The 14,729-nt window shown below is 40.0% G+C and overlaps 1 protein-coding gene across 2 annotated transcripts in view; it reads left to right on the forward strand.

Moving 5' to 3' along the window:
• Positions 1–9,719, forward strand: part of tafa3a (TAFA chemokine like family member 3a) — a 64,856-nt gene extending 55,137 nt beyond the window's left edge. For both annotated transcript variants that reach the window (XM_077603940.1, XM_077603939.1), the window contains exons 3-5: positions 1,919–2,068; positions 3,128–3,252; positions 9,038–9,719. In XM_077603940.1, coding sequence (XP_077460066.1) covers positions 1,919–2,068; positions 3,128–3,252; positions 9,038–9,049 — 287 coding nt within the window. In that variant the 3' untranslated portion in view covers positions 9,050–9,719. The remainder of the gene's footprint in view (positions 1–1,918; positions 2,069–3,127; positions 3,253–9,037) is intronic.
• Positions 9,720–14,729: the final 5,010 nt, after the last annotated feature.

The raw sequence follows: 14,729 nt of genomic DNA on the forward strand, positions 1-14,729 counted from the left end.
TGAGCCATTATCAACAGAGAGTGACCTGGAAATGCCCTAAAATAAAAAGAAATTCACTTAAGAATGCATCAAAAGCAAAAGGAAGTGACTTGCAAAATACTCATAGTAACCTAAGAATTCCCCAAAATTCCCCCAGATCAACAGTAAGTAAGCCAGAAACAAGTACAAGTGACCAAAAATCTGTAGCAAAATGACCTGGAAACGCCTGAAAATGACCAGGAAAGAGACGGAAATCCTCACAAATCAACAGAAAGTTAGCCCAAGAAAACTACAAGTCGCCAAAATCATCTAAAAAATAAGAGGAAGTAACCTGGGAATGACTCAAAAGCAACAGAAAGTGACCCTAAATTAATGTCAGTACGCAATATGTCATGGTTGGACTACTTAGATTGTCGTTGGGTGCGTGGGCATGTCAGGAAGACCTAGAAATGTCTGAAAATAAATCATAAGTTAACAGGAAATGGCCCCAAAGCATCCCATGCAATTTATCCAGAAATCGAATTCTCTAGTTATCATTGTTGTTGTCAGTGATGCACATAATTTTCGTTATGATGGGAGTGAAGTTGTACATAGCTGCAAACTTTAGAGGGAACATATTATGGAAAATTGACTTTTTAATTGCTTGTTTATAAATAGCTGTGTCTCTGGAGTGCATGACCACCCTTGAAGTGTGAAATTAAACAAGCAAGTAAATCTTTTGTGAGCTGCCTGTGCCTAAAAATGTGTTTGGGAGCCAACTGTTCACAATTTGATGGACTGTCACGAAACAGGTTGCCTCATTTACACCCTGGTTTTGCACCCATGACAAAGATTGGTGAAGATCGGGTAATCATAAGCAAAATCAGCTCGAAAAGCGCGTGACCCCTAACTCAAGTTTAGAACCGAATAAACACGATTATACTCAAAAGTGCAATAGACACAGCTTTGATTCTTATCCTTGACTTTTTACCCCTCATTTTTCATATCAGTAAAATGTCTGAAATACAAAGCGCAGTCCAATCCAGTTGGTGAAGGTCATCTTGGACATGCCTTCTCTGTGAATAAAGCCCCTGTAATGGATCTAATTAAACCACGCAGGTGCCTCTAACGTCTTGTTGCGCTCCCTTAAAGGGAAGAGTGTACATCTCATCCGCCAAAAGGTCGCGGGGTCATTCGAGAAGCCGACACTGAAGGATACCGTGCCGAGCACGGGCCGGACTGGGTTCCGCCACCCGGGGAGTGACCTGGATTCCAACCGGTTGTGCTGTTCAAAAACCGTGCCGAGAAATGACTCGGTGGCCCTGGCGGAGGTCTCTCGATACTGAAAGGGGGTCGGAGTTCGACCTTCCTTCACTCCACGAGAGCGGATTAAAGTAGCGCCAGCTGCTGGTCCACAGACAAATCGCTTCTCAATGGCGCAATTGTATTGAACATTTCCTCGACGTGTGTTTGCGGTGCGCCATGTGAACTCCTCAGGTGCGCATGCATAATACATGAGGTCTTGCTGAGCACGGTTCTGTGTATTCAACAATGAAAGCATTGCACAGTCATGTGGGAGATGAGCACTACACAGTCAGGTTTTTTTTTCTTCTTTTCCCGTGATCCAAACACTGCTGCTTGGTCAGCGTCTCAGTGTGATGCACTAACAGAGGTGCTCTGACAGACAAAGCAGACAGTTTTCTTCCATTTTGGGCAAGAATGACACCTTTTCAAACAGAAATACCGTGTTCAAGAAATGGTAGATGCAAAATATGTTGTTGATCATCTTTTATAGGAGAGGAGCCCTTTCAAATTACTTTTCCTCCGAATGGAAGTTAAAAAAAATGGAAAACAGTTATTGTCGATCACACATGCCTCAACTTTAACCGTTTGTTCACATGCTACTTTTTCTCGTCTTCCAAGCTTGAATCCTAATATCTGTCATGTGTTTTTGTTATAGTTCACGTGAAGGCAGGAACGTGCGAGGTGATAGCGGCGCACCGATGCTGCAACAAGAACAAGATCGAGGAGCGATCGCAGACCGTTAAATGCTCCTGTTTCCCGGGACAAGTGGCTGGAACCACGAGGGCAGCTCCCTCTTGTGTGGATGGTAAAGAAAGCTATTTTTCGAGTTCTTGCTAAAGAATAAGATTCGGAATGATTTAAGAAAAAAAAGGGGGCAACAATGCAGTTCGATTTGATTATTTGGGCCTCGGGCCATAAATAGAGATGAGTTGATTCACCCAGCACTCGCTGCTTGAAGCTGGAGTGGCCCACCGGAGGAGACAGCATCCAGACTGGGTCATTTAATATCACGTCAATTGTGGCCTCTGTTGCAAGTGAATCAATCTATAACTCAACTTGCTTCTGACAGCAGCTTCCTCCGTGTTGACACGTGTCTAGTCGCTATGGGAAGCCCTTTGACGGGCTCGGAGGCTCGCAGCCAACTCGGCTTGCTTTCCTTTACGACCTTTGCTGCACATTTAAAACATTTTTTTTTATGTGCCTGACAATGTGTTGACTGAGAAAGTTATTGACAAAAGCTTTAGCTTTAACATTTTTCTGTCCATTGTTGCAACGTGAGTAATTGTAAATCAATTTTGATGTCAAACGAAATTGCATTTTGTTTCGTTTGTTTCTAGGCATTATAATATTACGAGATTGAAGTCATAATATGGCAAGACAAAACTTGTACTATTACCAGAGAAAAGTTGTAATACTACAAGTGAGATAAAGTCATATCATGCGTCTTATTGTTATGTTGCCAGAAAAAATAATAATGTAGCGCTACGTAACTTGACATCATTTTCCAAAATTAAAGATATAATGTTATGAGGAAAAAAGTTGGGATATTATGAGAACGAAGTCGTTATACTATGTATATACCTCTACATTACATGAAGCTGTAATTTGGTTTTGCAAAGTTTTGAATTTACTGTGAAGAGTTTACAATTTGTCTCCAATAGTACACGCTTCCTTTTCGTACTTCTTGCTACGTTAACAGGGTCACATTTTTCACATTAAAAAGATCGGAACAAAAAGACACCATAGGAAATTCAAAAAATTCGGATCCAATCAACCCCAATTGGCCATTTTGTACGTGTCTTACAATGTGTTTAACAGTAAAGTTATGGAAAAAAAGCTTTACATTTTGCATTTTTCTACCCAGCGTCCATTGTTGCACAGAAGTGGTGGTGCCAGATGCATCCCTGCATGGATGGCGAAGAGTGCAAAGTGCTGCCGGACTTTAAAGGATGGAGCTGCAGTACGGGCAACAAAGTGAAGACCACCAAGGTGGGCTTTTCTCTATGGACTGTATATGAGTAGTAGAGATTTTTGCCCAAATATGAATTAGTTTGCTGCTATGACAGTTTACTGGTGTCAATGTGAGTGAGGTAGGCAAGGGGGAGGGAAATTAGTGCCATTGGTCAGCTGCTAAAAGTGCAACTTAATTTGATTTTATTTTTTTCCTCACTAGATAGTCCAATTATATTTCTGTTATAATGTGAGTTAGTTCATGTAATTTCAGCTATAGGACAGTTTTTTACCCCAATTAGATTTCAAATTTACCTCACATCATCTACATTCATGTTTTTATCTAAATATTTATTCAGAACTGTTCCAGAAAAATGTATTTCTTTTTCACACTCTGGCATTCTTTTACAGTATTGACTATGGATCTAAATCACCAGAATCACCAATTTCATAACCAGACAATCCGATATCTATTGATCAAAGTCTGACACTAAATGGACTTTAGTCGATTTAATACTCGTGCAAGTACACATTTAACGCATAGCAGTCAAACACTCGAGAAAATTTAGTTCCCAAAACATTTCACAAACCTGAATGAAAAACATTCTTCTAAAAAAAAACATCAGTGTGAACGAACCTGACAATTATAATTGATGTTTTGACGATATCGTTAAATATAGATTGACATTACGGCATTATTATGAATGACGGTTTCCCACAGAAGGTATCAAAAGCACACCTCGCCACTGATCTGATTCATCATAAAGAAAACACAACTTTGCAACGGAGGGAAGCAGTGTATCATTTTACAAAATCGAAAAATGGAAACAGTGTTGTATCCGACCCTATCACAACTTTCATGAGGTGTTTTGAGTGTTAAATGAGATGTGGAATCATGCGACACTCAAGAAGTTCCTAAACAGAAAGGCAATTATCACATATCAGGAAGCGCTGGAGGGTGCGACTGCGACTTGGAGTGGAATTAGGACGGAGATTGAGGGCCGGCCTTAGCCATCCTTCACCCCCTCGCACTGCTCCGCTCCGTGTTTGACTCACCAAACGCTGTCGCCGAGCCGCCTCGTCCATTATTCATGTCTACAGGAGACCCGGACGGAGCCGAGTCTTTTTATTTTAGCCGGGTTAATAATTCAGGCTCTCCCACAACGCCACGGGGGGAAAGCAGAAACACGGCTGGAGACAAGCAAGGTGGCCCGAGAAGAACTCATCACAAGCACAATGACTCAGTGAATGTGCTGAACATTTTTCATCAAGAAAATGGCGGACAAGGACACCATTGATGTGGTTACGGATTTGCTTACGATTTTCAATGTGTGGCGAGATCCACTGAATGGTATAAGTTATGGAGCATTTAGTCAGGGGTCCAATTGCGGTGGATATATCTCAGGCCCATGGGCAATAGGTCAAAAGCCACAACATACAGTGCTACCGCTACTTACTAATGCTTCTATATACAAAATTTCAAGGTCCCAAACCCTTTGATATGCCAATTACTGTTCCAATATACGAAAACAAGACCCAAGTTACAAAATCCCCCAAAACGTTAACACATTTTCTGTATCCGTTATTTTATTTTGAAATGGTCGCAGTAGCATTGCGTCCTGATTGACTTCACTCCGCTGGCCTCCCATTGGCTGTCTCCCAACAACTCCCAATGTTTTTTTAGCTTAATATTAGCTTCTTCCTTATGCACGAACAGAAAACGTTTTTGCATGCTTGGTAATCATCTTAATACATTAATAAATCATTTTCTCTAATGTTTGCGTGTTTCTCACGTCTTTACTATAAAATTGGAACACTTTGATCATTTTTAAAGGGTTTAGTTGGTTATATTTTTAAGGACCGTGGAACGAATTACAGAATTGTGTCCATCTAAATGTCACCTCTATTAGGTCAGCTCAGCCTAAATTAGCCATTCACCTCATGTCTCAAAATCATCATTACGGAATGTTCGGGAAGCACAAATTTCTTTCTCCCCGACTCCCTCGTACTCCATTTTCAGTACCGGTGACCGGCAATGATGTCATGTCCCAGTGCTCGCTCCCTATCAATCAGAGCACAGAAGGCCAAAGATGCTTCAAGTTTTTCGCACTTGACAACAGCAATGATGACGCTCAGTGAGTGTGGATGCTCACAAGTGATTGCTTTTCGCTCTTAAGTGCGGGAAAAATATGTGGCCCCCAACACTCTCACACCTGCCTGGGTTTCGGAAGCAATATTAACAAGAAGTGAAGGCGACCGCAGGCCTTTTTTTGTGCACACGCTCAGACCTTGGAAACAAGATCATTCTGAGCTTAGGTGACTTTTCGTGTTGAAAATGACTTTAATCTCAAAAACAAACGTGCTGGCACAGAGTTGCCACTGACGGCAATCCAATCATATTAAACTGGCAAAGTTTACTCCACTACCAACTAAAAATAGAAATTTAATTGAAAAGCAAACAATAATTTTAAAGGATTCAAAAAAGAGGAAATGAATAGTACATTCTAATTATTTATCTTTTAAATGTATTTTAACCATTTTTTAAATATTTTTAATATTTTGTACTTTCTTGATCATGCAAATTATTTAAACCCATTTCACAATGTCAACTTGATAAAAATAAGATGGGAATAGTCAAAATAAGTTACGTCATAGAAATTATGAATTTGAGAATTGTAAAATCTTAACATAACGAAAAAAAAATATATATATATATATGTATATATATATATATATATATATATATATATATATATATATATATATATATATATATATATATATATATATATATATATATATATATATATATATATCAGTGTGGGTTTAGTTAGTTTGAATAATGTCAAAGGTGTTTCACAGGGCTCAATCTTAAATCCCCTACTCATCAGTATTTATTTATTTTTTAATCTTTGATCAAGTTTCCCTAAACACCAAACTAATTCACTGCCTATGGCGGCATTCATCATCTAATCTATTTGAACCCTTTCAGCTGGTAGCAAGAGTAAGCCATGTAAACACCGTGACCATCCAAGTACATTTATTTTGTTTCTTCTCCTATCTGGCTTGGCTTAAAATAAAATACATAAATGGATCTAATGCCTGCATTCTTGGAGGCAACATTCATATGATGGATTGCTAGTGAAAATCCTTTTTTTTACAACCATTGATTCTTTTTATAGCCATTAAGTCTTGACTGGAGGCTCACGTTGGTGATATGAATTGAGACGCTCTGACAATATTTAACAGTATTAAAAGAGGGTGTCATTCCTGCAGAGTTGGGTGTTTGTCAACACGACCTGGAAACTGCTTATTTTTCATTCTGATTTTCTGTACTTCATAAGAAGTGTCAGTACTCATGTCACCTCTGCTGAGTTGGGTGTTTTCCAGGTCTTTGGACCTCCACCAGTGCAAAATGTTATGTGCGCTCCCGAAGCCGCTTAGATACGTCAAACCCCGAAGAGCTCTCGTCTTTTCGGCCCTCCCCCTTTGTGTGATTACTCACAGATAACCCTCACAGCGACACCCCCATCGCGCCGGGTCTCGCCTTTGCCGCATCTCCCGCCTTCTATCGGAAGTGCAGCCGGAGGAGAAAAATCACCCTTTTTTCTTTTTTTTTTTTTCTTCGCACCGTTCCCAAAGTGAAAATGAGATGGCGCATCCCAACACAGCAATCTCTGTCTTGTGCTTTGGATGATCACACTTTGGCAGAAACGTGCATTGCCTTTGGAAGGGCAGCATCTGCTACTGTAACGACGATAAATATTTACACAGCCGGAACCGCAGAGCTAATGTAATGCATCGCTTTCAACAAGTATGGCTTTGATTATACGTCGATTGATAGAAAACCTGTTTCGGTTGACGCAGAGACAATTTGACCTTAGACAAGCCTTTGAGTACGCAAACATTTTTTTTTTTACCAGAATTCCATTAAAATATAATCTTGATGTATGTGGGTCACATTTTCAAGCGAAAGGATGAAATTCAGCCTGTTTGCAATGTATATCAAAACAGGTTACATTTGAATATTTATGTAAGGTTTTAATGCAGCCTCGCAAAAAATCTGGGCGAATCCTGTTAATCTCCCTTGCTTATGGATGGAAGGTATAAACTGTGGCATTATGTCTGCTTTCTCCGGCTGCCAAACGAATCTTTCTACCGCAAAAGACATCCGGAGGAGCCAGATGGTAAAGAATGCACCTTGGAAAGGGCCCACATTTGGCAGGTGTTTCTTGTGTGCACTGTGAATGCAGCAAAATGATTAAATCTAAGGAATGGATCAGAGGTTCACCCATCACGGTCGTGCTACATTGCGTTGGATTATTATTATTTGTATTTATTTATTTATTCTTAACAATTGTGCTTTTGTCCACAGGTGGGTATGTAATGTTACTCCTGCATGAAAGGGGAAACTGGGAACGATTATCCGCTAAAGACCTAACACTAAAACGTTAGCATTCATAGCCAGTTTATTTATTATTATTATTATTTTTTTTCCATGGTGAGCCGCCAATATGCTTTTCTATTCTAATTGGCTGACAGAGAACAGGTGGAGATGATAAGCCAACAAGTCGACAATACAAGAACAGGAGCCATTCTAGACATAACAAAAAATCATAACAATATTTTTATTGCAAATAAAATGTCTACCAACGCAGATGATGCTCTCGCCCTAAAAGGTGTCAGTTCATCGACTATAACCGCTTCGTTTAATTTCAGAACAATTGGCTTATGGCAATTTTAAGATAACAAACTGTTAATGAACTTACTCACGAGTCAACTGAATATGTCAGATCAAAAACCAATCACAAATTCCTCCTGCACCAAACGCATAAAATGTTCCAAAGTTTCTATCCACGCCAGTCTCGTCAAATGTCAAGTGGATTTCTTCCCCTCCTTACAATGATTGCAAACTGATTGCCTCTGGGCCTTTGGGTTATTTTAGGGCTGCTAGGTCATATTATTTTCATGAGAAAAAAAATGAATAAAACATGGAAGCTTTTTCAAGTGCCCTTAAAAATGTTTGTTAACGCTTTCACAATGTTTGAACTAAACTCACAGTGAAAGCAGACGATTAGAGCACGAGAGAAGCTAAAACCTTTTATGAACTAAGCAATTTATTGCAACTTTAGCAGGTATTTAACTGGCCTATTGTTCCGTTTCAGGCCACAACGGTAAACCTATTCTGATGAGTACTTGCTGTAGTAAATTTTGAACAGGTTTGATTGTTTTTCCGATTTTCCGACCAGAGCGCTGTGGAAAAATCGTTCGGAACAAACCTCGCACCAGAAGATAATTGCCCAGCATAATCGCTTAGAGATCCGATAATGAGTCTTTGGCTGACTTTGACTGTAAGTAGGGAACGGTTTCTCAAATTTCATGATTAGCTTGAGCATAATCTCCAGTGTTATCCCGAAGTAGAAAAGCACCTTTCCCAAACCGAGTCAGCAATGTTCCATGAAAAAATTAACCAAACATTTCTCCAGCGGGCAACATGGCTGGAGGGAATCTATCCTAAAACAGCGCGAGTAAATTACGCCAAGCTAGCCTATATTCAGAATCAATTAAAAAAGCAAACACGTAACAAGCGAGTATTTATTTCAGTGTGATGGTTTAAAACGATTGCCTTCGGGTTAAATATCATTGTTAGAGCAAAAGAAGAAAGAGCCGAACGCGATCGATACAAGCCGCTTCCATTCGAAGAAGGCGGCGTTCGCTTTCACGTATGATTGATAGTGCAGAGACGCACTTTATTATACATTTTATGGACTGTTGTTTATGAGCAATGCTTTCTAACTCTTCTCTCCTTTCACTCTCTTTCTAGGTCACACGATAGTCGTCTGTTTGCGGCCAGACGTCGTTAATTTCACAGTAGGACACTGGGATATAACTTTTTTTTTCTTAGCATTGTCGGAGACGAGAGACCAATAAGAACTTTGGTCACGGCCATTCCGTCAAAAGAGAAAAGAAAAAAAGACGATGAAACAGGGCTTCAAACAAGGCAGTGTTTCCCAACTTTAGCGTCATCGGTATCTCGACTCCCCGCCAAATGTCTTTGTATTATAGTTTGACTCTTATGGACCAGAGGACTCCAACATGAAGATATATATTAGCTGAAAAGACTGTGGATTATAATATCAGCAGACGTGAAAAAAAAAGAAGAAAAAAAACGTCCGAAGAAAAATGTGATGTGATTACCTTTGTGTTTCTTCTCGCCGCGTAGAGATCCCGATACTCTCACAGCATATTTGTGTTGAAGATCAAGTGAGATAAGCATTTTCATTCCTTTTAGCCGTATGGAGATGCGACATTATGTTTCATCCAGTTGTTAGGAGATCAAGTCGTCTTTGCAAAGAAACGGTGGCGGCGCTACGATAAAAAAAATAAAAAATACAGATTTTGATTTTTTGCCAAAACATTGAAATGTACCTGTTGTTTTCAAAGCCTGACGACCACCATCGAGTAAAATGTCAGTATTATCTCAATAAATAAAACCTAATGGACGATGCGGCCTGTTTGGATTTGGTTCTCACGTTTCAAACACTTTTTGAAGGTTGTTTACTTTTTTATACTGAAATGTAAACTGAGGAAAATCAAGCCCAGAGAGAGATTGATAATTATTTCTTACCCTGAAAAACCTCGATTTTCTCCTATTTGATTTGACTTCATTTCTATTTGATTAGCTTTCAACCGGTGGTCCTCATCTCACAAGCTTTTTGTTTGTTTTGAGCCGTAGTTGAAATAATTTGTCCGGATGTCTACAAAGAGGATTTTCTTTTTTGTTGTTTTGGATCCAAATGATTTCCCTACGGGCGCCGCGTCTCCCCATTGCCAAAAGTTGCCGGTCCAAAGACAATAAAAGTGTCAGCTTGGAGATGTCGGACGATGGACAAACGAATTAGCAGATTGAACGATGGAAGCAAAATAAGGATAGATGGTAGAAAAAAAGGACGGTTGGACAGGACGGTAACGTAACAAAGATATCCAGGGAAATGGAATGTATGAACAAAGAATAGTTAAACAACGGATGGAAATATTTTTTTTCCAATTATGAAGATGTGATGAATGGCTAGCCAGATGACTAAACTAACCAGCAGGAGGAGATTATGATGAATGGATGCATGGTAATTTTGATAAAAGAATGAGTGGACTGATGGTAAAGTAGATGCCAAAATGGAGTGGAGGAAAAGATGGATGATTTGATTAGTCGAAAAATGAAGTTGTGGGACAGATGTGTAGGAGGATGATGATGGACTGAAGGAAAAGGGTGAATAGATTTGCCGACGGAAAATAGACTCGTCGGCAAGTAGGTGTGAGACTATATATTCATTCATCAGCATCATTTTCTGAACCGCTTTATCCTCATTAGGGTCGCGGGGGTGCTGGAGCCCATCCCAGCTGACTTTGGGCCAGAAACGGGGGACAACCCTAATTGGTAGCCAGTCTATCGCAGGGCAAAAAGAGAAAAACAACCATCCACGCTCATATACATACCTAGGGGCAATTTAAAATGTCCAATCAGCGTACCATGCATGTCTTTGAAATGTGGGAGGAAACCAGAGTACCCAGAGAAAACCCACATAGGCCCAGGGAGGACATGCAAACTCCACACAGGTGCACCCACCTGGATTTGAACCTAGGACCCCCACTGTGAGGCCGACACGCTAACCTCTCAGCCACCGTACCGCCCTGAGACTATAGAACCATATTGTATATCGGGATGTTTTGGCTCCCGATAGGTTAACACTATGACCACTCTGATAAATGAGATATCGTTTTAAAAACGGGTCACTGTTTATTAAAGGAAACAACAGGTTAATACCCACATTTTTTTTCGTTAGATCTGAATTTTCTATTACAAAGTGTCGATGTTAACTCTTTGGCTGCCAATAGATGCAATTCATTTTGACTGGGAGGAGGCAGATGAACATTAAAAATTAGCCAGATTTGGAATGAATGCAAGGAAGAAATTATTGATTAGAGATCAACTGAATGAATGGATAGATGGAAGAGTTAGTGGAAAAATTGCTGCGATGAGTAAGTGAATAGTTGGAAGATGGATAGACTGGGGGGGGAAACATGAATAGATTCTATTGATTAGATGTCCAAATGGGTGAATGGATGGATTATCTGACAGACAGATGAATGGGCAGACAGGCGAAATAACGGCGGGAGGGACTGACAAAATGTTGTGCAATGGATTGATAGACACACGAATGGATGAATGGAGTAGTGGAAAAAATTCAATAGTTGCGTTGTTGAGTATGTACATAAAGAGTGCCCCCAGATCAAAGTAATAACTAGAGAAAGAAACTCTTTTCATGGAATAATCTATTGAATACCCAGTTGCAAGGTTTCCTTTTTACCAAAATAAAACAGCAACAAAAACTCAACTGATCTTGTTTCAAATCATCTCTAATAGAAAACCCAAACAAAATCGTAAATAAATGTATTGATGTAAAAAAAAAAAAACTGCCATTCTACAGTTCAGCTTTCTACATTGATTTCAACCTGTTGCAGGATTTGACACCTGAGATAACAGAGAGGCACAGTTAACAGTTAAAATGACTACCCCTATCTAGTATCTAGACTAGGAAGTACGACAGAATGTAGGCTGAATTTTATCTGCTTGTGCGGATCGCATTGCAAGGTATTTTTCTAATTTGCTGTCTTGGTGTGACGTAAGTGAATATATTATATTATATATATATATATATATATATATATATATATATATATATATATATATATATATATATATATATATATATATATATATATATATATAAATATATATATATTACTATGGGTTTTCAGTCCAACCCATAAAGAGGACACCGTTTCTACAATCTTGTGTCCTACAAGGGCAATCAGTGGATTGCAGTCAGGTGCTTCTTGCGTTCTACAGAAATCACAACGGTCAAAGTGTCTGTGCTGGATCGGTTCGAACAAAAACCCGCACACAAAGCGGCCAACCCTGGGTTAGAGTAGCAGAACGAGAGTAGTTGTGGAAGACATATTGAGTCCTATTGGATACTGAAAAGCTAAACGAGAGTAAAAGAGATCACAAATTCACCCTAATCTCATTTCCAGTTGGCAAACGAATCCAATGAAAACCTGATGTCACTCTTTTGACTCACTACTGAGGACTGCGCTTCCACACTATCGCAAGTCAAGTTACCATGGTGACTGACTGTCTCATCCATCCGTCTAGCGTATATCTTTCAAGACCGGCATCCGAGTCCCCCCAAATGCACAACACATCTTGCCCAGTATCAAACTTGGACCAGGAGCGACGCTTATGTAAGCTTCGTTAAGTCTCGACTCTATCAAAGAACCGCTTACAATTTCTGTCAGTAATTGAAACGGGAACATTGACTGCAGGAAGATGCTTATTTCAAACACGGTTCATTTGGTCTAAATAAATAAATAAAATATTTAAGCGCTCACTCCCACAAATCCAACCCAACGGCCTGTGCTGAAGAGGAGGAGTGAGGGTGGGAGCGAGTTGGGACGGGAGGGTGTTTAGCGATCCGGCTTGTTTGGTTAGAAATCATTAAATTACAGTAATGACTAATTTCTCATTCCTGCATGCGAGCCACCCGAGACCGCCTCAGATTTAATAAAGAGCCGGCGATGAATTACAAACAGGCGGCGGGAAAGGCTTGATGATTATACAGAGTAATTCAAAAGTGCATTAATAAAACAATAGAGAAACATTGCTAAATCATTTGAGATAAAGGTTATTTGCATAATTCATTAAGATTAATCAGAGTGGGGGTAACAGTAAGAAGATAGTGATCCGGCCCCTGGAAAGAAAGCTTTTCTCTTGGCAAACACTGATGCAAATCTACCCTTGGATCTGACAATTAACCTCTGCACACTTTACAGGCCCTTTGGTGGGGAAAACACAATTCTTCTGTCGTTTACCTTTATGTGGGCTAATATTCTATTAATGATGAAAGGCCTTTTCATAGCAAAGCTCCTCTGGGTTGCATTGCTTTGTCATAAAAGAACCTTGAATGGAAATGTATCGGCTGAGTTTGGAGAATTGCCTGATTGTAATGCCGCGCCATGCTGTTGACGCCAGTCATTTGCTCCTCTCTCGTCAAATGAACACTTGAGTTTGGAGTTTGTGCAGTCCGGGTAAGTCTGAAATTGCCTCGCTTCGCTTTGACTGATTGGCCGACTCTACTTCAAATTTGACTTTGGTTTTATTAGGTTCCGAGACAACTTATTGGAGGTCAACTTCAAATCCAGACATAGGTCGGAAAGCTGGAAAGCCAATACTGGAGCAAGTTGGTTTCTGAAGGCCTATTTACACCTGCCCTGTTGGGTTCTTGACAATACCCAAAAAGTTGGTGGTGCGCACCTTTCGAGCTGGTGCGAATACAAACCAGCAAACTCTGGTGCAGAGAATTTGCTGAAAAGGTGGTCTCAATTTTCTCCAGGTACTCCAATTTCTTCCCACATTCCAAAAACATGCACCCTAAATTGCCTCTAGCTATAAGTGTGGACGTGAATGGTTGTTTGTCTCCTTGTGCTCTGCGATTGGCTGGCCATCGATTCAGGATGTCCCCCGACTCTCGCCCAAAGTCAGCTAGCATAAGCTCCAACACCCTCCGTGACCTTTGTGAGGATAAGCGGTTCAGAAAATGATGTTGATGAACAAATAGCAAAAAAAGCATTTATTCTTTATTCATCAAACAAATCATATCTGACACATTCATTCATCCATTTTCCGAATTGCTTATGCTCACAGGGATTGCGAGGGGTGCTGGAGCTGGCACCAGGCAGGGGGCCACCCTGAATTGATGGCCAGCTAATTGCAGATATTTGACAATATATGGACTGGAATGACAGTATTTGTGTTCCAGCTTTTTGAATAATAGTATAGTTGCTATATTATAGTCAACCTACTTGTGTTAATATACTTGAAAGCATTCCAGTGTCATCACTATTCTGTCCAATATTTTGTGCAAAATTCATTCAGTGACTGGATTTCAATCACCGGCGTGCAGTCAACTAGTGTTGTGTTGCTCCAGATAATCAAAGTCTTTGCAGTGCTTTCTAATACTGTGTGTAGGTCATTAGTTTATAGCTGGTGTCACTGCGGATTTTACACACGGACGCCTCTCAGGCTCTTGATTAAAATCCTCCCACTCCTCCTGCCCCAAAATGAAATCCCTGGCAGACCAAATAGAGTGGATTGGGAAATAAAATGACTAAAATACTTCTTGTGTTTTTTATTGGATGTGGATGACTTTTTTGACTTTGTGTGAGGTGTGAAGTTTGTTTTTTTTTGTCTGATTTTTGGTCAAATTCTATTTCTTTTGATGCATTTCTGGCTCTTTTCCTGATTAAGTCATTGGCTGCTAGGCGCCCAATTGATTTTGACTGGTTGGTTGACCGGATGGAAGGATGAGCATTTATGGCCAGTCCTCCCAGTTTACATGAAATGGATGTCAGTTGTCAATGGTTATACAATATTATTTTGGGTCACTTCCTTGTTTGTT

Source organism: Stigmatopora argus, chromosome 6 (assembly GCF_051989625.1).
Source record: "Stigmatopora argus isolate UIUO_Sarg chromosome 6, RoL_Sarg_1.0, whole genome shotgun sequence".
NCBI classification, from domain to species: Eukaryota; Metazoa; Chordata; class Actinopteri; order Syngnathiformes; family Syngnathidae; genus Stigmatopora; species Stigmatopora argus.